General features: G+C 32.9%; 1 protein-coding gene across 1 annotated transcript; it reads right to left on the minus strand.

Annotated features, from left to right (window-relative positions):
• Window positions 1-2,478: 2,478 nt before the first annotated feature.
• On the minus strand, window positions 2,479-9,745 carry LOC131662468 (probable galacturonosyltransferase 15). The gene is made up of 6 exons (XM_058932251.1): window positions 8,971-9,745; window positions 8,673-8,716; window positions 4,584-4,733; window positions 3,854-4,414; window positions 3,432-3,734; window positions 2,479-3,354 (listed from the first exon to the last, which is right to left on the minus strand). The coding sequence occupies exons 1-6, from the start codon at window positions 9,215-9,217 to the stop codon at window positions 3,064-3,066; spliced, it is 1,596 nt and encodes a 531-aa protein (XP_058788234.1). The 5' UTR covers window positions 9,218-9,745; the 3' UTR covers window positions 2,479-3,063.
• Window positions 9,746-21,696: the final 11,951 nt, after the last annotated feature.

The following is a 21,696-nucleotide window of genomic DNA, read 5'->3' on the forward strand; positions in this document are numbered from 1 at the left end:
ATGATCATATAGATACTTGTAAAGTACTATTGAGACATTTTAGGCCATGATATAGAAATCATTCTTCAAAGATTAATACCATATTCAATCAACTCATTGACCAGCCTGCTGATCTATAAGATGTAGGGGTGTGTAAAAAAACCGGTTCCTCATAACCAAATTGATAACCAAACTGTTCCACTTTTTAAAACCCAACCCAAATATTAAAATGTAATATTAGGTGACCCATTTTGTGATCCAATAATAAACCGGTACCCATAAAAATAATTTGGTTCAACTATTGGATATCCAAATTTACCTGTCTCATTTTTTTTCAAATAATATATACCTATGCTATTTATCTTGTAAATAAGATGGAAATATTAACATCAGGTAATTAATTTTTTCGTATTTCTAACAGTGTTTCAAATAATTAATTATTATTTATTAAATTTTTACCAAAATTGTGAAATTGAATTCTCAATCACATATTCATAGTTAAATATTAAAATTGAATGCTCAATCCTCTTTCAAACAATTAGGAAATCTTGACTAATTCCTTAGCATTGAAGTATCGAACATATCCAATGATAACAAAGTTGAAAATCTGAAATGGATTCAATCTGTGCTAAGATTGAAATTTTAAATAAACTATATCCAAAAATTTATGTTAATAAAGTTTGTTAACAAAATATGTTAAATAGAAAACAGTGTGACATTAAAAATAAGTGTCAAGTTATAAGGGAGAAATGTAAGGAACAACTTGAAAATATAAAGTTTGAAATATTATCGCATTTTAACATCTGTCAAGATAACATCTTACATATTAATCATCAGATTTCATTGTATATATAGCCGGCCTCAGCTCATATATATTAATTGTCACATTTTATATAGTAAATAAGAAATTAAAAAGAGCAAAGTTAAAAAAAAAAAAACTAGGTAAAAGAAATCGGATAAATCAAATAAAAATAGTTCTGTTAATACTGGTTTTGAGAAAAATTGAATTTCAAATCCGGTTCTAAAGAAAATTTGGTTTTAAACTGATTCAAGCAAAAAATTAGTTATTAATTTTAAACCGAACTAAATCAAATAAAACCAGTTTTAAAAAACTAAATCCGTTTTATTAAAGTGGTTTTAAGAATCAAACTGAGGGTGTATTTGGATTGACGGTGGTTAAAATTGATTCTGAGAGAATTGAGTTTGGTAGAATTGATTTTAACAGAATTGAATTTAGAAAAATTGATTTATGTTTGGATACAATGATATAGAAGTGATTGTTATCAATTAATGTTGTTTGGATAGTTTTAACAAAATTGATTCTGAGTTCTATAATTACCAGCATGGTAATAAATTATAGTTCAAATAAAAAAGAAAAGAAGTAATTGATAAAAATTAAAGAGGGTAAAGTAGGAAGATTTAAAAGAATTGTAATAAACAATATATAATAAATGTAGAATTGATTCTACTAAACTCAAAAGCTAGGAATTGTAGCTTCTACTAGAATTGCTTTTGGAGGAGGAGAATTGATTTTGAAAAAGTATCCAAACAAGAAAAAAAACCAATTTTCAAGTTGAAGTGAACTAGAAGTGCTTTTGGAGCTTGTATAAGCCAATCCAAACATACACTGAATCATATATTTGGTTCAGTTTGGTTTGGATTTAGAACCATGCATAGCCCTAATAAGATGCGACCCTCCTACAAACTAGTGGTAGGGCGACTACCACAAATGAATGTATAGACAACTTCATTTCACTATTATAAAGGTATGAACCTAGTCTTTTTCATTCCTACTCATTTCCGATATAATTCAAATCTCCTATCACACACCAACTCCTATTCCTACAAGTATCCAACAACATCATAAGTTTCTCCAACAAATCATTCTTCTCCTAGCATCACATAGGCATACAAATCAATAACAGACACACTTAATTATCAAGATCCCAAAGACAGTCCACACCAACAAAATGGCTTCCCACTAAAGTATTATAAACCTCAACCCTATTTAAGTCCCACATGTCTTATGACGTTCGAATGGCCTATTGCAAGCTTGAATGTGAACCCAATATCTTTGGATCCCCATAGCCGTTCATAAGAAACCATTACAATGAATTCTATTTCTGATTCTTAGTGGACGTCATCACTGGTTTCCAATTTGTAACTATATATTATTTTATAAGTCAGTCATAAGTTGGTCATTGCTCTTGCAAAGAATCTGGTATCCCAGGATCGTAGGAAGCATATTGATATCCGTTATCACTTATAATAATGTTTTAGCAAGAAAGGGCGTGCAAGCAGAATAGTATGTAAATTCTCAGCATCAAATTTCTCACATCTTCCCCCATCATTCAAACATGGAGATTTTATCAAGTTAAGAGAATGACAAGCTATGAACCGCATCAAATGGCAGAATGTTACTGCAGAAATAATGATCTGGGATCGATTATATTCTATATGGACCCAATGATCCAAAACTAAGGGAGAACAAACATGAGATAGCTTGCCAAAATAAATACAATTAATATCACTTTTATTTTATATCAGTTACATCTGTATACATGTTACTTTTTCACTATTTCTTGTATTCTTAGCAAATACAGAAAATAGTAAAATAACAAATATGTAAGTAAAGCAACAATGGTATACATACTAAATTTCATGGCTCCAACAATGGTACTTACAAGACCAAAAGGATGCAATGATTGAAATCTAAACCTGTCTGTAAGTGATTACCTAGAGTTTTATGCAACAAGACTTCAGAACCGTCTCAACGAAACTTCAAAACATACGAAACAATTTCTCCATTTCGAGAACGAATTTACAGTATTGTCAGATGACAGCTAGATCAATGATGCTTTACATCTTTCTTAACTGCAGATACTGCTTCCAGTAGGATATTTCTTGGTACATTCATATATGTATGTACTCTCTATATGATGATTATGAACAACATGGCGTAATCAATATCATACAGAACGTGTATGAATCGGAGACTGAAGGCAGAAGCTTCTTCCCTCTAATCCAACACGGTGTCAACGATGCAATCTTAATAAATATTTGCGGTGGGAGAACTTTGTTCCTTCACCTTATGATTCTACATCTCCTTATAAACTTATTAGAGAAATTTACATATCTACTCCACAATCTTCTATATTCTGGGAAACCAATTTCAAGCCATGGCTTTGCAGGACCACTGAAATGGATAACAGAAGCAGCTTCTAGACTCTCTTTGCTAATTTCTTCTGATCTATAACGATAACCTAAATCGGTCACAATCATTGATGGATCTATAGGATGCACTTGACCATCAAATGCAATCAATGCAGGTGGAAGCACCCCTGGATTCCATAATGCTGTCCCTGATTCGAGGTTCTGCAAAGTCAGATAAATATACACATTGTTAATGTATGATGGCAATTAATAATGAATACAACAATACATATACTTACAAGTTTCAACCATTTCCGGTAGGTCTGTGTTATGTTTGTTCTTCGCCAAGCATCAAGATCGAATACATTCATGCCGTAAAGCCATGCACATTGTTCATCATCAAAGTTATATGATATGAGAGGATGTGAAAAGTTCAAGTAGTTCATGTATTTACTTCCAGGGCAGCAGTAGTCTTCACACCATGACTTGAATACAGAACCACTGACTTTACCGTTAAGATCTAACTCCCATAAAGAAGATATGTCGCGTTGTACTACAACATCATCGTCCAAGAATACTATCCTTTTAAGATCTGGAAAAAGCTGTTATGATCCACAAAAAATCATATCATCATGAAACAATTGTTAACAACTACCAAGCATCAAGACTTTTTGTTAGGGGTTATTGCTCAATCAGAAAGCTGCCAAAAATAAGTAATTACCTCGGGAATATAAATGCGAAGTTGATTCATCAAGGAAAGGCTGCTGGGCCGTAAAGCGTTCAAATGACGATAATCGATGTTCTTTTCTTTATCATAGTAGTTTTTCCAAATTAAGTGATTCGTTTCCAGCATCTCTTTAACACCAGCATTCATTTCTTCAGACCAATCGTATTGGTGCAATCCCTTAACTTCCACAATAGCTGACTGAATAGAATTGGTAGCAAACCAAGCATGCATTGAAGCATAAGTCTTTTTGTCGGTAACAATATGAAAAACTAGTTTTTCAGGGTGGACTGAATTTTCAACTGTAGAAGTTACAACAACAGAGGCAGCAAGGACATTATCCGTTAGGAGAACTAGGTGATGCAGAGTAGGGTCAGTAAGGCGAGAAGCGAATTCAGGAGGAGGTAGGCTAGATCGAGCGACGGCATTTACAGCATATTCTTCGGCCAACTTAAGACAAAGACAATGTAGACTTTGGGGAACACCATGTGAAGCTAGATGCCAATAAACTGACTCCTGCTGTTTTGCTCTTTGCACCTTGTGCTCCATCTGTAATAACTGAATATTTACAAAAGAGATGTCATGATTTGTTAGAGGACTAAAGATTCACAAAATTTGTTTGAGGAATCGAATATTTGTAGCTAGAAACTATCAAGGATTAAAATGGAAAACAATGCATTATTATGATGATATAGAGTAGCGACCAAAAATTAAGTTTTTTATATACCATGGCTTTAGTCTTGAAAGCAAAAGCTTTGAGGTCTTGTTTTAAGACCATCTCTTTAACAAGTTCGTTGAATGTCGCTACTCCTTCATTATCATTAACACTTCCATCATTTGCTTCCATTAGCGCTCTGGTCAGCTCATCTCTGAGTTTCTTCATGCATTCACAGAATAAAAAAACAGAACATAAGTTACCTTTTTTTATTAAAATATACAAGTTGAATGATTCATATCCTCATAATCGTACTAATTTGTATTTGATTTCACTGTGGAAACTATCAAAATTTATTTTGTGCTTATTCACAGTAATTTTATCGAAACTCCAAAATACGGCTTTTGTCAAATTCACAGTAATCTCATTCTCTCAAACTCGTCACATACTCAAAATTATCAAAATTAGTTTAACCAAGTCATATAAAAACGGTATTAATTGATGATGTCACGCACGGACACCTCTAGGAGTAGACGTGTCGCGGATCCAACATACGTCAGTATCCGACATGCATCAGCGTGTGATACGCGTCGGTGTCAGACACTTGTATGATACTCGTACAAGTCAGACAAGTGTCCCAAATAAATAGTTTTTTTCTTTACTTCGACATTTTGTGAACCGGAGTCCAACACCTGTATATGACAGTCATACTAACACCTATTGGACAATTTAGAAGAGTGTTTCAAAAAAAAAATTCTCTTTTGCTTCAATACACCTTATACATTTTTTTAACAAATGGTCCATATTGGAGTCCGCAATTCATAGGAATGGATACAAATGGTCCCAGTTGAACAAAGAAAGGTCATGAAGACCTTTTGAAGCAGAGAAATAAAGTTATGATAATAGCACACACAGAAAAAGTAGAGGCAGAGGATAAAACAAATTGAAGTACAAAAATGACATGCATGGCCATGCCATGCCCCACAGATTGCAGTAATGCAACTTGTGCAACTAACAACAATGCACCACCAAATTCACAGAAGTATAATTAATGCATTATTTGAATGAAAAAAAAAGTTAAATTATTATGTAATATATTGTCAATTTAGATCTACTAGTACTTTAATTGTAAACATTACACAATCCCTCTAGGATGTCTGTCTAAGCAGATAACCACCCTTATAAGGATTGTGTAAGCCAGTCAATAGTTTCTATGTCCTTTTAGCTGAAATAGATAACCTCACAAGATTAGTCTAACAAAGAAGGATATGTCACGTGAACAACAAATGTGGGATGTACCCAAAAAATATTAAACACGTGGTACGTTTAGGATAATGGGGTCAGGTTTTTCTGAATACATTTTGTAACTTTTCCTTTGTCTTTTACTCTTTTTTTAATTTGAGGCATTAATAACTGATTCAGTGGGGTATGATAAACGACAATAACCACATGAACTGGTTATTTCAAAAGAAAAGCTGGATGACACAATGACATAAACTTTTCTACTCATATTTTGATTTAGTTTTGATTTTTTGTTATATTGAATTTGATAAAGAGAGTTAAAGTTAAATTAAAGAAATAATATTATAATAGGATATAGTTTGTTTTAGTAACATTAAATATTTTTATTCAAACAAATATTTAATTAATACACATATTATTTGATAGTTAATCATTCATAGTTAAACTCAATTATTTTTTTAGGCAAGAATCGACTACATTTGAGTTCTTCAATAAGTATTTTATATATTGTAAGTAAATTATAAATAAAACTAATAGTATTCAAATTATTAAAAATGTTATTTTAATTATAATTATTTTTAAAATTATAAATAATTGGTTGCAATTAGTTAGTAAGATAATTTTATCTTTATCTCCGATAAAAAAACCAATACTATAGCATATGAATCAATTAATTTTAAAATATATTTTAGAAAAAATTGGCTGAATACACACTTTTCATTAGATGTCAATGTAAAATGCATCTTCAATTTTTTCTAACATTTTACACTGGAATTATATAAAAATTAAACCATTTACAATTAGTATGATATTAACTAACCTTAATTATTTATTTTACTTTCTCCTCCGTCCCAAATCTTAAGATGTTTTAGATATTTCTGACTAGGGATGCTCAAAACCAAACCAACACAATAGAAAACCGCAAATTAAACCAAAGCAAATCGAAACCGCAAAAAACTGCATTTGGTTCGAATTAGTTTGGGTCATCTTTTAACAAAACCGCACGGTTCGGTTTGCGGTTTGAATTTTGTAAACCGAACCAAACCGAATCAAACTGCATTATGTTACAACCTAACTTTTACTTAACTCACATTCAACCAAAACTTAAATCTATTACACCTTAGCCTTATGATTACGAACAATTTTCGCATCCTTACCCATATGATTTTAGTCCCGATCTTCTCAAATCTCTAATAACATTATCACGCATTCTTTTCCACATACATCTTCCCTATTTTTCTATAATCTCTACTCTCTTATATTCTTTCTTTTTCACCTTCTTATTTTTATGCAAATGTTCTCTATTTCAATTTCGTTTTTATCGCACATATTCTTTTCTAATCTCTCAACTCTTTTGTTTTTTCTTTTTCACTTCACTAATCTCTCGTCTCCTCTATTTTTTTTTCATTCTAATAATTTTTTTATTGTTTTATATTATTATTTTATGTTTATTATTTCACTTTTGTCTAATTTAATTTTTACATATTAAATAGAAAGTTGTTGTCAAAATATGACGAGTTTTGTTGTTATTTGATAGTGTATGAATGTTTAAATACAAAGTTATGTTGTCATCTATATGTATATGTATGGCTCAATAAAATATTTGTAAAAAAACCAAACCAACCAAACCAAACCAAACCGCATTAGTTTGGTTTGATTTGGTTCGGATTTTTTAAAAAAGCCAACCGAACCAAACCAAACCGCACAATTTTTTCTCTTGCGGTTCGGATGATTTTTTTCGTCAAAACCGCCCAAACCGCACCCCGAACACCCCTATTTCAGACAAGTAATTAAAAAAGATGAAAAAAAGAATAGTAATAAAATACGAATATTAAAAAAAAATATTAATTTTGTATTAAAATCATTAAGTAAATTATAAAAAAAAAAATTACTAAGCTTCTTATAGTTTGGGACGGAGTACTAGCTTTATTTCACACTTAATACTTAATAGTAATAAATATGGTTTAACCATAAAAAACAATAAAATAAAACGATAAGTTAATATTACATTATAATTAAACTAAAGAAAATGTTACTTATAGACTTATTTAAATTTACTTAAATTCAATATTCAAATTAATCAATAGTTAATCAATAATTTTTATTTAGATTGTTCAACTAATACTTATTAAACTGAACCAAGACGCAACTAACTTTGATTCAATTCCATTTGGCATGCTATATAAATCATATTAGTTAGATCTAAGTATCAAATGATGTAATTTAAATATTTAACTTAAATAATAATTATCTTAAAAATTACTTCATTAATGAGTGAATAATCAAATGACAATTTAAACTAACAACATATCAAAATCCTATAACATATAGCACAAGATTCATTTTTTGAAGATTACATTTGTCTCCAAATTAAAAACCTTAACAAATTGTAAGAGACAATACATTGACTTGTTTCCTAGCCCAAAACCTTGACAAATTAGCAATAATCGTCAATTTAATAAAGTATTATTACTCATATAAAATCAAACACCCTACGGAAAATTAGACTTTATGACTAACACTATCAATCATCAAAATTAAAATAATTCTAATACAGTACTATACTATATTATTTCTTGTCGGTTTTCACTAGTTGCATTTTCTTAACAAATCAGGTAGTAACATTTTTCAAACTAGACTCTACTGAAGAAACTAACTTTATTTGAAAAAGGACCCTAACTTTTTATATTAGACAGAGAATATTACTTAAAATTAATTAATTAAGAATCTACATTTCAATAATTTATTACTATAATCATTACTCTATTGCTTAAGCTATAAGTCAAGTTAATCCATTAACGTGAATCAACCAAATTTTTATAAGAAATAGACAATAAAGTACGTGTAACCAAAAATTAAAAAATAAATAGTTGTTGAAAATAAAAATAAGAAGGTTAATTCCGTAATTAGAACACTTACCAATGACGTGTCAGCTCCACTGAAAAACCTCCACCCAGCACACTCTGCAACAATCATTTTCACCATTTTAACAAACTAACTTCAACTTTTTAATAAAGAAAATTACCTTTTTTTTCTTAAATTATTTTAATCAAAAAATATATATTTAATCTAAATTCAGAAAATTATACAGAAAGTAAATGCAGTTGGAGAGTTATTAAAATTAGTTAAATTAATGAAATTATTATGAAAATCGAAAATGCAATAAAAATAAATTTTAATTCAAAAATATCGAATTACAGAACTGTAAAAAATTTACCCAAGGATGAACAGAAAGTAGCAGATTCCAGCACCAAGATCGCGACTCTAACAAAAATAAACGGCAACACGATTCCGAGCACAAGCACCACCGGAAGCACCGTGCGGAGTGAAATCCGGCGACTGGAAGAGGCGGTTACAGTCGGACCACCTGCCGCCGTCGCCGATGTATCCTTAGCCGATCCCTTACCTCCGCCGTTGGATATCGTGAATCGCTTAATTCCCTTTGCAGATATATAAAACTTCATATCCTTGATTCCATGAACCACTCTCACAGTAAATTCTTCTAGAAGAAATTGAATCGAATCAAAACGAGATCTGAAGGTTCATTGCTTCAACGAGTTTTCGTTTGTAGAGAAAGAAGTTAAGTAAGAGAGAAGTGTTTGTTTAAGTGTGAAAGAGAGTGACAGAAAATGAATTTGTAGCTGAACCAAAAAAGCGTATTCACGGATATTTTTTTGTTACTTTTCACTGTGAAAATAATATTCTTAAGAAATGAAAGTGAATAAGAGAATAGAACTTATACTAAAACTCAATAAATCAGCTCAGAGAACAAAAGCATTAAATATAGCTATTCAGAGACATCAGATATGAAACACATATGCACGCTATATACTAACTTAAATTTCAGCTACTAATTTACTTGAAAAATAAAAATTTTATACTAATAAGTACTAGTATTTATTTTTTTGATAGAAAATAAATTAAAATGAAAATGTGTTGTTGTATTGTACCGAAAGTGTTGAAAGAATAGGAAGCCGCGTTTAATGCCGCGGGAGATTATTAGATTGCAATGCGACACGCTGGCTTCATGATTATAAAAGAGTGTATTTTGCAGTTGATGGTATATATTATGCCACTGGTATTTCGAGTTATTTACGGTTTTGACATTGACTGTTTGTTTTGTACTATTTGCACTCGCCGACACTCTCTGTGACGACTGTGGGTGGGCCCGGGTTTGACGTTTTATGTCCTGAAGTTGTTTTTTTTCGAATCTAATTTTTTTTTTTTTTAAATTAGAGGGATAAATTAGAAATGTATTTTTCTTTATAGAAAGAAGGTAATTTTTGTTGAGTGAATATAGAAATGTGTGTTTGATTGAATGACAATATAATTAATTTTTGATTTTGTAAAATTAAATTTTATTAAAAGTGACTTGAAGTTAAATTAATTAATATTTGGTTAAATTTAAGTTAAAGTGAATTAAATAATAAATTTATGCTAAAATCACATTTATGTTCAAAAGATGTAAATAAATTTTTTAAATAAAATCAATTTTAAAGGTACAATCAATTTTATTTCAAAAATCACATTGATATTTAAAAGATAAATCAATAATTTAAATAAAATTAATTTTTGTTTGGTTTTGAAACCAAAAATAGTAAGTATTGATTGTGAACGATCTTGAACTAGTGGTGTTGATCTCAGATGCAATGGTGCGGGGAATACATGCAAGGTTATCACTCCAACGCGTAAGTAAATTCATAATTTAAGATTAGTATGGTAAAAGTGGAGTTCAGAATAACATGTGATGACTTTAATACGTTGGATCGTTTTGAGTGGATCTGTAGCGGATTGCGCATTGGATTTTTGAGCCTTTGACTGGTCCAAAACATTTTCTCCTAAGGCTATTCGGGCGAAGATTAGTCGGGGGAAGCCTTTGAAGTTGTGGTCGACCTCCATGAATGATGTTCGTTTTTTAATGGAAGTAAAAACACCATGGATCGATTATAAAAAGAACAGGGAACAGGCGCATTAAATACTTTCTCATCATGGAAACATATCATTATTCCTTCGAAGTTTATGGCTCTAAAGGTACAAGTTAGGGCATTATTCCCCTGCTTAGGATGCTCAAGTGTTTTTGGCCTTCTATTGCCTTTTATGGGATGATTGATTTGCTACCTTCATATCTTCTTCGACTTTTCGTCTAGGCTGTTAGTTTATGAATGACTTCCTTATAAAAAGAAAGTTTTATTCTCAACCTCTCCTTTTGCTTCATATGTTGCTCAACGCTCACTCATTTTACTTGTGTTTGTTCCAGCATTTTGAACTTTCCTTGTTGCTTCCTTACTTGAGGTTGTCTTATTACTTTCTCTCCTTTGAAGGTACGACATTGCCTTTCCTTGTACATTGTTGTGGTTAACCTCAAAAGTGCGCTCGCGAACAATACTCTTTAGCTTACCAGCGAAGAGTCTTCATCGTCTAAGGAAGTGGAGAATCTTGAACTAATGGATCTCCTCTACACACCGAACCCCCTTACGTTTACCACCGAATGCATCCCATGACAATTCTAGATCGGTGTTGGATTTTTCTAGCGATGAAGGTGATTCGTTGATGAGTAAAATTATTATAAGCACTGCTTCTCTAGCTCGTGTTGAATTTAACATGGGTCTTGTTATACCTAATATAAAGGCGCGAGAGACAGGTTTCTTTATTCAATCTTTTGAAACAAACTTATTTCATATTTGCTTTATTTCTTGTGAAACTGATTTATTTTGTGATGCATACACGTAACTTGTGAGGGCAAATGTGTATTTTCATGATGTCAAAACATTGTGAACTTGACACAATTGATGTGGAGACAAAGGAATCTAGTGGATGCATTAAAGAAGAGTATTTTTGGCAAATTTCAGTCAACAGGTCGACACATATATGCCATAGGTCGACCTATCCGGTGACTTAAGGAAAATTTTGTGTATGAGCAGAATGCGTCGACGCATTGCTAGCTCAGGTCGACGCATGGCATTTTGAGGAAACCTCGGGTATGTGCACGTCGACCTTACAGGTTGACGCATGGAAGTTTGAGGAAATCTCAGGTATGCGCACACATAATAATCTTTTCCGGTCGAAGTAAGGAACGTGTGTTGATAAGGTTCGACGGTAGAGAATTGTCTTGTTCGAGTGAAGATTGTTAAGGGTGTTTTTTGCATAAAACCTTAGGGTTTTTCCTTCTACATCAAGGGTTTGATTCGAAGGTTTTTGACGATTGCTTCGCTTTGGGAATCAATTCAGACGAGCATAAGGGAGTGAGGGATTGAAGATTCACTCATCAAATTTGCTACAACCGGAGGATTGAAAAGGAAGGATCGGGGTCTTGATCGGTGAAGATCATAGACATTGACTTGGTTTTATTTGAATCAAGGGGAGGAAAGAATTGTATTCAATTTTACTGCATGTGTGTAGTTGGTGATTGGTAAACTCTTCCCTTGTTAAACATTTTGCAATCAAATAAAGCTTTCCTAATTTCATTTGAAATTAGGGGCAGACGTACTCCTGCGAGGATGATTGAGGAACTGCCTTAACAAATGTCGTGTTCTTTATCGTTCTTACTTTTATCTTTTCAATATTCGTTTTGTCAAATATCCATTGTTGAGTAAAAATTGAAGTTAGGTGAAAGTCGATCACCAAGTGTTCGATAAAAGTACTTATTCAATTTTTGGTTAATTTTTTGTGAAACGGTTCATTGCGAGTAAGAATCTATTAAGTGCGTATTCGAATTAATTGATAAATTCGTTATAACGTAATTCATATTTCTCCATTTTTCATCCATTCGATTTAGTGTACATATCCGATCCCCGATAACTCGATCGTTCAAAGACGATTAAGTGATTCAGGGAAGTCACGTTTCAAAAGCTAAAATTTTCTTAAGTCAAAAAAAGGTGGTCTATTCACCCCCTCTAGACCATCCATATCGTCTACAAGTGGTATCAGAGCTCTGGTTCATCTAGTGCTTGGTATATAACTTTTTAGAAAATGAAGAACGGTAAAAAAGGGGTGTACATTAAAGCGCCTGTTTTTACCGGAGAAAACTATAGTTATTGGAAAGACTGTATGTGCATTCATATCAACTCCGTTGATAGAAAAATATGGGATGTCCTCGTCAATGGTCCTATGGCTATCATCATAACCAACGATGTTGGCGTTACCAGACTTAAACCTCAAGCACAATGGGATGAAAAAGATGAAAAGAATTACGCGTATGATTGGAAAGCTAGAAACATGATTATTTCTTCCTTAGGGGTTGATGAGTACTTTCGCGTATCACATTGCAAACGGCTAAGGCAATGTGGGATGCATTACAAGTCGTCCATGAAGGAACTAATGATGTTAAGCTAGCTAGAATCAATACGTTAATGCAAGATTTTGATCTCTTTCACATGAAGCAAGGTGAAACCATTGCAGAAATGCAAAATAGATTTTCTTATATTATCAATCGCTTACACACTTTAGGACATATTACTCCCAATGCTGTTGCTACTAATAAAGTTTTGAGATGTCTTAGTAGGGAATGGCAACCAAAAGTCATGGCGATCAAAGAAGCCAACAATCTTAATACATTGGATCTCAAGACTCTATTTGGTAAGCTTGAAGAACATGAGCAAGATCTCATGAACCTAAACAAGCACGAAAAGAAAGAAAATAAAGAGAAGTCAAAGAACGCCGAAAAGAAGTCTATTGCTCTAAAGGCTTCGAGCTCAAAGTCCTCCACCAATGATACGGGTGATAGTGAATCAAGTGACGAAGATGATAGTCTGGATGAAGATATGAGTTTGTTTGTGAGAAGGTATAATAAGTATCTTCGGAAGAATGAAATCAAACACTCGGACAAAAATCTAGTTGACTATAGACGTCAAGCAAAGCCTAACAAGCAAGATGAGAGTAAGAAAACTAAACTTAGAGGATCTTGTTACAATTGTGGTAAGCCGGGTCATTACAAACCGGAATGCCCTTCACTTAAGAATGATAAGGCAAAGAGAAAACCTCAAAAGAAGCAATCGAAAGGAAGAAGAGCTTATATCGCTTGGGAGAGTGATAGTGACTCATCTATCAATGAAAGCTCATGGTACATCAAAAGAATAAAAAGATTGTAAGTCATGAGAAATATAATAATGTTGATTCTATGTCTTATTTTGAATTAAAGCATGCCTTTGATACTTTACATCATGAAGCTAAGGAAGCATTTCAACGCTTAGCTTCAAATAAAAAGATTTTCAAATACCTTGAGAAGAAAGTTTCCGATTCCCAAAAGGAAGTAGAAACTCTCAAGGAATCTATGATTAAAAGTATCAAAGACAAATGACAAGAGCTCTTGGTTTCGATTGGGAGGATGTGAAACTTGTCACATTTGGCAAAAAGAAGTTAAAGCTATCAAAGCCAAATTAGAAAAGGCCTCACTACCCAAAATTGCATATGCCATTGATCGATCATATTTCAAAAATAGTATGGTAAATCCATATCAACGATACACTTATGTGATAAAGGATCAACCGAGAAAATGTAACGACTATCTAAACTCAACATGTCTATATTGTTGCAAACGGGGTCATACCATTAGAAAATGTCGCTTTAGGAGATTTTTGGTCCCCAAAGGAATTTTCAAATGGATTCCCAAAAGCAACCTTTGTTTCACTCACACACGAGGACCCAGTGAAAATTGGGTACCTATTTCCCTTGTTTAAATTTGTAGGTGGAATGTGTGGACCTCCGTTTTCGGCCATACCTCTCATGGAGAGATACGTGAACTGACTCTTTTATTTTTGTTTCTGCTTTCGTATTTGAAAATCAGAGAGTCGCCACCGACCTTTTATTTTATCCAACTAAGGAAAGGTTTATAAAAGAAACAGAAAAAAGACCTTTAAGAAATTCTGGGGAAGGGGGTAGGTTATACAAAGGGAAGGTGTTAGCACCCTTTGTATCCATGGTTATCCATGGGCTCTTTAATTTGCTTAGCTCACTTGTTTTCAATTGCTTTTAAATGCTCGTATGTGGTTTCAAATACCTTTGTAAATTGAATTTGTAATGATCCTTGTGCGGATGTATACAAAGTGTTTTTATCTTTCAAAAGATGCTTTGGAAAAAAGAGCGTTAACTTCGTAATGACCCTTGTTTGGATATATACAAAGTATTGTCTTTTTGAAAGTTTTATTTTGAAAAAAAACAATGATATATGAGAGATTTGTTTGTTTTGATTTGAGCAAGCAAATTAGGAGGTCTACCCTGAGTTTATAAGGTCTTTATCCTATTTCCTTTAAAAATCTATCCTTTCACCGGATATAAACAAAAGGTTCGATTTTGTACTCGAAACAGTAGAATTTGACTTTGATTTTGAAAAGAATGAGAAAGGGATTACCTTAAGAGGTGCAAATGTGATTGTGTTTTGATTCAGGTATTTTATCTTTGAAGTTAGTGATCTAAGGGTTCAATTTTATCTTCAGCATACACGCAGTTTATATGTGCGGGAATTTAAAATGCGGAAATGTAAAATGCAGAAAGTAAATCTACGCTATTACATCGATCGTGCAGGAAATGTAAACTACGCTATTTACATGAATTTGACAACCTATACATTTATCTAGGAATTTAAATTGCAAGAAAATAAAAGAAATGTTTTTGGATTTTTTATGATTTATTTTAATTATAATTAATGCATGATTAATTAAATTAAAATGAGTAAAAAGGATGAAAATAAATTTTAAACCTAAAAATTAAGTTCAAAATGTTTGTCAATTAATTTTAAAACAAAACTAATTTTTTTGGAATTTTTGAAATTGATTAAGTTAATTAATACATAATTATATAAATAATTATACAAATAATTAAAACTTAAGAGAAAATTATTCAAAATATGTACAAAATTAGTTTATAATATATAAACAATATTTAATATAAAGAACAATTTTTTTTATGATTTTTGATTGGTTGAAAATAATTAAAAAGCAAATATATAAATATATACTAATTAATTATACAAAATATTGAAATTATGAAGAAAAATAAAATATTTTTATTTCAGAAAATAAAATACGATTTTATCAACTTAAAAATATTTTTTATGCATTTTTTGGATTTTTCAAACTATTTTAAATTAATTTTGCAAAGAAAGTAAAATAAAATAGAAAAATAAATAAAGTAGTGATCATGTGTGGTGGATAATAGAGTCTATAGCATGGACTGGCAAGGCTAGATACGTTGGATGAAGTGACTGGATTGATCATGTGGTCACTGAAACGAGGAGTATGGCAAAAGTGTGGACAGCGTAACACAGGATCCAAAGAATTTGAAAAAAGCTGGCGCGCGTTCTGACCAACCAGAGCTTGCCACGCTTCATCTTCTTCATTTTAAATCTCTGCAACCGTAGGTAAAGCCTTTACCAAAGGTTTTTTCCGTCACTAAAGCTCCTGCAAATTGAAAATCACAAGATATGCAATATAAATACAACATGAGACCATGGATCGACTGTAAATGATCCACTGAACACAACCATGGCCTTATTTTCTTTTGATTTTGCCTTAAAAGAAAAACCCCGTTTCGAGGTCATAAAACCCTAAAATGGCACATGTCTCAAACGTCCATGAAAACCCAATTCAAGCTCCAGAAACGACCAGAGCATCAAACCAAACACAAATATGCAATTACATCTTGTTATACATGCATGTATGATTATATTTTGGTAGGTTTTGATTTGAACAAACCGTGAGTTCTAGGCTCGTGTTCTTGAGGTTTCAATGCTTGTAATTGATCTGGATAGGTTCAGTGAAGTTCAAGGAACGTGTTTGAGTGTTTAATTTGTATTGAAAATTGTTTAAACTTAAAATTCAAATTTCAAATTTCTTTGAATATTTCAAGATGTTACAAGTGTGTTACAAGCAAGAGTTTGGCTCTGATTTCGTGCTCTTTCATTTGTGAAGTATGATAGCCCTTATATAGGCTATGTTGTGCTTAGAATTGAAGCCAAGAAGCCTTTGGTTGCCTTTGTTGAATTCTTGATTTTTTTATATTAAAACCTTCGAATTGTTGACCAAGTCTTGCTTCTCTTCAATGCTCTTGCGTTGTACCTCAATCTTCTGCAGAAAATTAAAGGTTCTTGGATGACTCATGCTTAGAAACTAAGCTATCCATTATCCTTCCATTTTCCATTTTCATTTAATCTTAAAATAGGATAAAATTAAACCAAAAATGGATAAAATGGTGTGGGCTTTGTCTTGGTCGTGGGAGGCCCACAATATCATGGAAAACATGTTTGAACCATGAAAACTTGGCCCCAATTGGAAAAAATACATTTTTGAGCAATGTTGGTTTTATGCATTTTCCCAAAATTTAGCCAACTTCGAAAAGGTGTAAATCCCTCAATCTTGCACTTTTTGGAAACCTCAAAGAGTCCTCTAACCAATGTCTTTGGTCTCATGTCAAAATGATTTTTTATGCTCCTTGTGTGTCCTTTTGAAAAAAGTGTCTTTTTGTTGACTTTGAAAATGACCTGTAATGTCTTTGTCCATATTTTTCAAATGGTGAATGTAATAACCATGGGATCAATTGCATTTGAAAGATAATTGAATTTCCTTCAAAATGAGCTTTGGTTTGAATTTTTTGGATGAAGGATGAGAGAGTTATGACCAGTCAAAGTTCAGTTGACTTTTTAGGAGAAAACCCTAATTTTGAATCTTAGGGTTTTGTTGATTTTTGATCTTTTCTTGATGAATTATGATCATCCAATGATCAAATGATGAATCCTTTGACAAAATATGGATGTTGATAAAAAATTTCATTTTTGACTGTCTGTTGACTTTTTTGGTCAAACGGGTCGTCTGTTGACTGTTTGAGCTGCTGACGGTGCGTCTGAGTGAATTGAAGTCTGAAAATTTGTATGATGGTACTTTGAGATATATGGATGTCCATGAAATCCATTTGAGGTCTCAAAAACTTGATTTTCCTGAAAAAACAAGAAACCCTAGTCAGGGACTGTTTGTGTCGGAGACAGTTAAGCGTACCTGATTTTTGTGCAGTACTGAGTCTCTGCTAATCATGTGATATTCAGAAGACTTCTAGGACAAAAATCTTGGAATTTTGAAATTGCAATAGTTTGATTTTATTGATGGTACAAAACACTGAGAATTGTACTGCCAGCAGTTTGACTGTCAACTGACTGTTCAGGCATTAATGCAGCAGTTAGAGTGAAAAATCAACAGTCAAAGTTAATTTTCTTTTTGTTGTTTTTTTTGTTTTATATGAAAGATGAAAGTTTATTTACATGACTTGTTAAAAACATAGACATAATAAATGATTAATATTTACTGTACGCGAGCAAAATTACCGATAATAAACCTGAAAATCATTTAATGCACAGAAAAATGAATTTTTGACTGGCAGAAAACACACAAAATATTATCTGAATAATTAAGCAACAATATGACAAATAGTACAACATTTAATACTGACAGTACAAACATTACATACTATAATGAACAGTACAACGAGTAAACGGTACATTTAAGAAAATAAGAGATACGGCAAACTTTAAGAATGACGATTAATAACCCATGCTACAAACAATAACATGTAGATGATTGGGAGTGTAAAAATCCCAGGTCCACATTTTTCCGGGCTATGTAGACAGAAGAAAGACATGATCACCGTAGCAATGGTGATGACCATAAGATAACACGTTTCTATCCGCTTCACCATTTTGCCGGAGAAGAAGAAAGAATGGATATGAAGTAGAAATTTGAGAGATGAGTTAGAATTTGATGTGAGATTTTATGAAAAAATGAGAGGTATTTATAGAATGGAAAGAAGGATAGAGACGTTGGGGAATGAAGTGATTCCGTACAAAAAAGAAAATTTTGAGTGGAAGTAAGATTTGAGAGAAAGTGTATGATAGTGTTGGGAAAAAGAGATGTATAGAATAAAGTTAAGATTTGATTTTTGAAAAAAATATTTGAAAAGATTTTGAAAATAATGGAATATAGTACAAGAGTTAGTGGGAAACAAAAATTAATAATAATGTACTTGTTACCAGTACAGTCTGAGTTTCCTGACTCTGCGCCTGCAAAAGATTTAACTCTTGATCAATTGTGTCAGTACTATTTATTTGTAAATAAATATCAAATAAATAGCGTGTGTGAAGTAATAAACAGTAACTGGCGTTTGCGTAAGAATAAATTCGACAACGAGCCAAAATACTGTATAAGAAAAATTCTAAAAACTAAGTATTTCATATGTCAGGATATTTATGAAATAAAAATCCATGATTATATGAGACTCTTAATTTTTAGATTGGAGTTTTCTTGAAAAAATATGCGGGCAAATTTTGGGGTATAACAGTTGCCCATATTCAATCTTCTTAAACCTGAAGAGATTGTCTGAAATCTGAAGGTGGAAGATGATTGAATATTTTAGATGCCCTGAAAATTTGCACTTACCTTGATCGGAAGAGATGTTGGAAGTTGCATTTGAATGTTGTCTGAGAAATGTTGTTGGCAGATTGAAACATTACCTGAGATGGGCTTTCAGATGCCACCTGGCAAATATGTTGATGGTTTGTTCATCAGAATGAATCCATTGATTATATCTTGATGAAGGATTTGAAAGTATTTGCGTTGACTGTTTCGGAACCGTCCAAGGTTGCCGCTTTAAGTCTAGGAGGATGACCGTTACGGAATTTGTCCAAAATTTTTCCGTTTTAGATTTTGGAAGTTGATCATTGTGGAACCGTCTGAGGTATCAGCTTTAGATCTTCGATGGTAGATCGTTCTGGAACCGTCTGAGGTATCAGCTTTAGATCTTCGATGGTAGATCATTCTGGAACCTTCTGAGGTATCAGCTTTAGATCTTCGATGGTAGATCGTTCTGGAACCGTCTGAGGTATCAGCTTTAGATCTTCGATGGTAGATCGTTCTGGAACCGTCTGAGGTATCAGCTTTAGATCTTCGATGGTAGATCGTTCTGGAACCGTCTGAGGTATCAGCTTTGATTTGTGTTACTTGTTTTTTGAGTTGATAAGTGATTTGGAAAGAGATATCTTTTTAGAATGAATCTTCGGCTTGATTATATCTGAGAGGACTGCTTATCTGAAAAGAATTTAGTTGAACACTGCATGTGATTGAGAACATCTTTGTTGAAGATATTCGTCTGCCTGAAAAAATCAAGTTAGTGATATGCAATGTTTATGATGCATGTAATGTAAGATATTCTCGAGCTAAAGGAGAAATATGCATGTTATGTCGTGTATGAATATGTGTATGAATATGCGCATGATGCATGATGTATGATGTATGATATATGATGTATGATGTATGATATATGATGTATGATGTATGATGTATGATGTATGATGTATGATGTATGAATATATGATGTATGAATATATGATGTATGAATATGATGTATGAATATGCGTATGATGTATGATTTGAGTATGTCAAGCTTCTAGTTGGGAAAATAAATTCCCGCTAGTCATCTGAACATGAATGTATTGTGATTGTTGATGATCTTTTGTCTTATTTGAGTACCCTCGGCTGGGGAACTTCTTTGAGAACCATGGTACTCTGTTGAAGGATCTTTGACTACTGCTTGGGAATGAAAGGTAGTTGGAAGTTCTGATTTTGATGTCCTTTTAAGTGGGAATGAGGAAGATGCATAATCCTCTGATGCACTATCCAACCAAGTCTTGGTGTGGAGATCACACTTTCTGGAGATAGTAATCTGGAACGGCCCTGTTGCGGGATAAGATTTCTCGAATTACTTCGTTTGGGAGAGAAAATCTTATTGAAGAATTTGCTGAGAAATGTATTTCTCTTGGGGACTTTTCTTCTGATGCTAGATTCGGGATGATGTCCAAGGGATTGGGACATTACCTGAATGTTATTCCTGTTTTTCCTGGTAAACATCAATCATATTCAAATTCACATGTTCATTCAAAATTATCATTGGGACATTTACGTATTCAAAACACAAAAAGTGAAAACGTTGATTTTGAGCCTAAGCTGCATTGATTTTTTAAAAAAGAGCCATGATAGGCTGATTAGTACAGGGAGACAACAATCCTAGAAGTAGGAAGTTGTCATAAAGTTTTGGAAAATATTTATAAAGATAAATAGCTATATGAAAACAATCCAGTCAAGTTTCAAATCTGCTATTGCCAATCTGTCTTCGAGCATCTCATCCCTCGCTTATTGGAAGAAAGTGATTGGACTGATCGGTGTCTTTGATGTATTGAATCTTGACGGTGAGTAGGCAGCTGAACGGAACACAGTTATATGCTTTATTCCCTAACTTTTGCCCAGGCTGCCCTTTCAGGTTTTCAGCCTACCGGGACGATTTTATTTAGTCTCTAATTTTTGCCTGGATCGCCCTTTCGGGTTTTCGATCCACCGAGACGCTCATTTTTGCCTAAGTTGCCCTTTCGGATTTTCAACTTAGCGAGCTTTTCTTTTCAAGCGAAATACTTTTTGACTATGTCCGCATTTACAGGGTGTGGGAAATCCTCGCCATCCATGGTGGTAAGCAACATGGCACCGCCGGAGAATATTTTCTTGATTACGAATGGTCCCTCATAGGTGGGAGTCCATTTGCCTCTGGGATCACCTTGTGGTAAGATGATGCGTTTGACAACCAAGCCACCAGTTTGGTATGCTTGACTTTTGACTTTTTTGTTGAAGGCTTTGATCATGCGCTTCTGGTACAATTGACCATGACAAATAGCTGCGAGCCTTTTCTCATCAATCAAGTTTGTCTGGTCCAACCGTGTTTGAATCCAATCGTCTTCGTCTAGATCGGCTTCTTTCATAATCCTTAGGGAAGGAATCTGAATTTTAATTGGAAGAACTGCCTCCATACCATAGACTAAGGAGAATGGAGTTGCCCCTGTTGAAGTACGCGCAGATGTGCGATAACCATGAAGAGCAAAAGGTAACATCTCATGCCAGTCTTTGTAGGTTACTGTCATTTT

Source organism: Vicia villosa, linkage group LG3 (assembly GCF_029867415.1).
Source record: "Vicia villosa cultivar HV-30 ecotype Madison, WI linkage group LG3, Vvil1.0, whole genome shotgun sequence".
Taxonomy (NCBI): Eukaryota; Viridiplantae; Streptophyta; class Magnoliopsida; order Fabales; family Fabaceae; genus Vicia; species Vicia villosa.

What these genes read in the sequence shown, in the direction of transcription:
- LOC131662468 (XM_058932251.1), bottom strand. Translation starts at nt 9,217, where the DNA reads ATGAAGTTTTATATATCTGCAAAGGGAATTAAGCGATTCACGATATCC. An exon ending in CTTTCAAGACTAAAGCCATG is followed by an intron (nt 4,415 to 4,583) that starts GTATATAAAAAA and finishes GTAAATATTCAG; the next exon opens with TTATTACAGATGGAGCACAA. An exon ending in ACCGGAAATGGTTGAAACTT is followed by an intron (nt 3,355 to 3,431) that starts GTAAGTATATGT and finishes CTGACTTTGCAG; the next exon opens with AACCTCGAATCAGGGACAGC.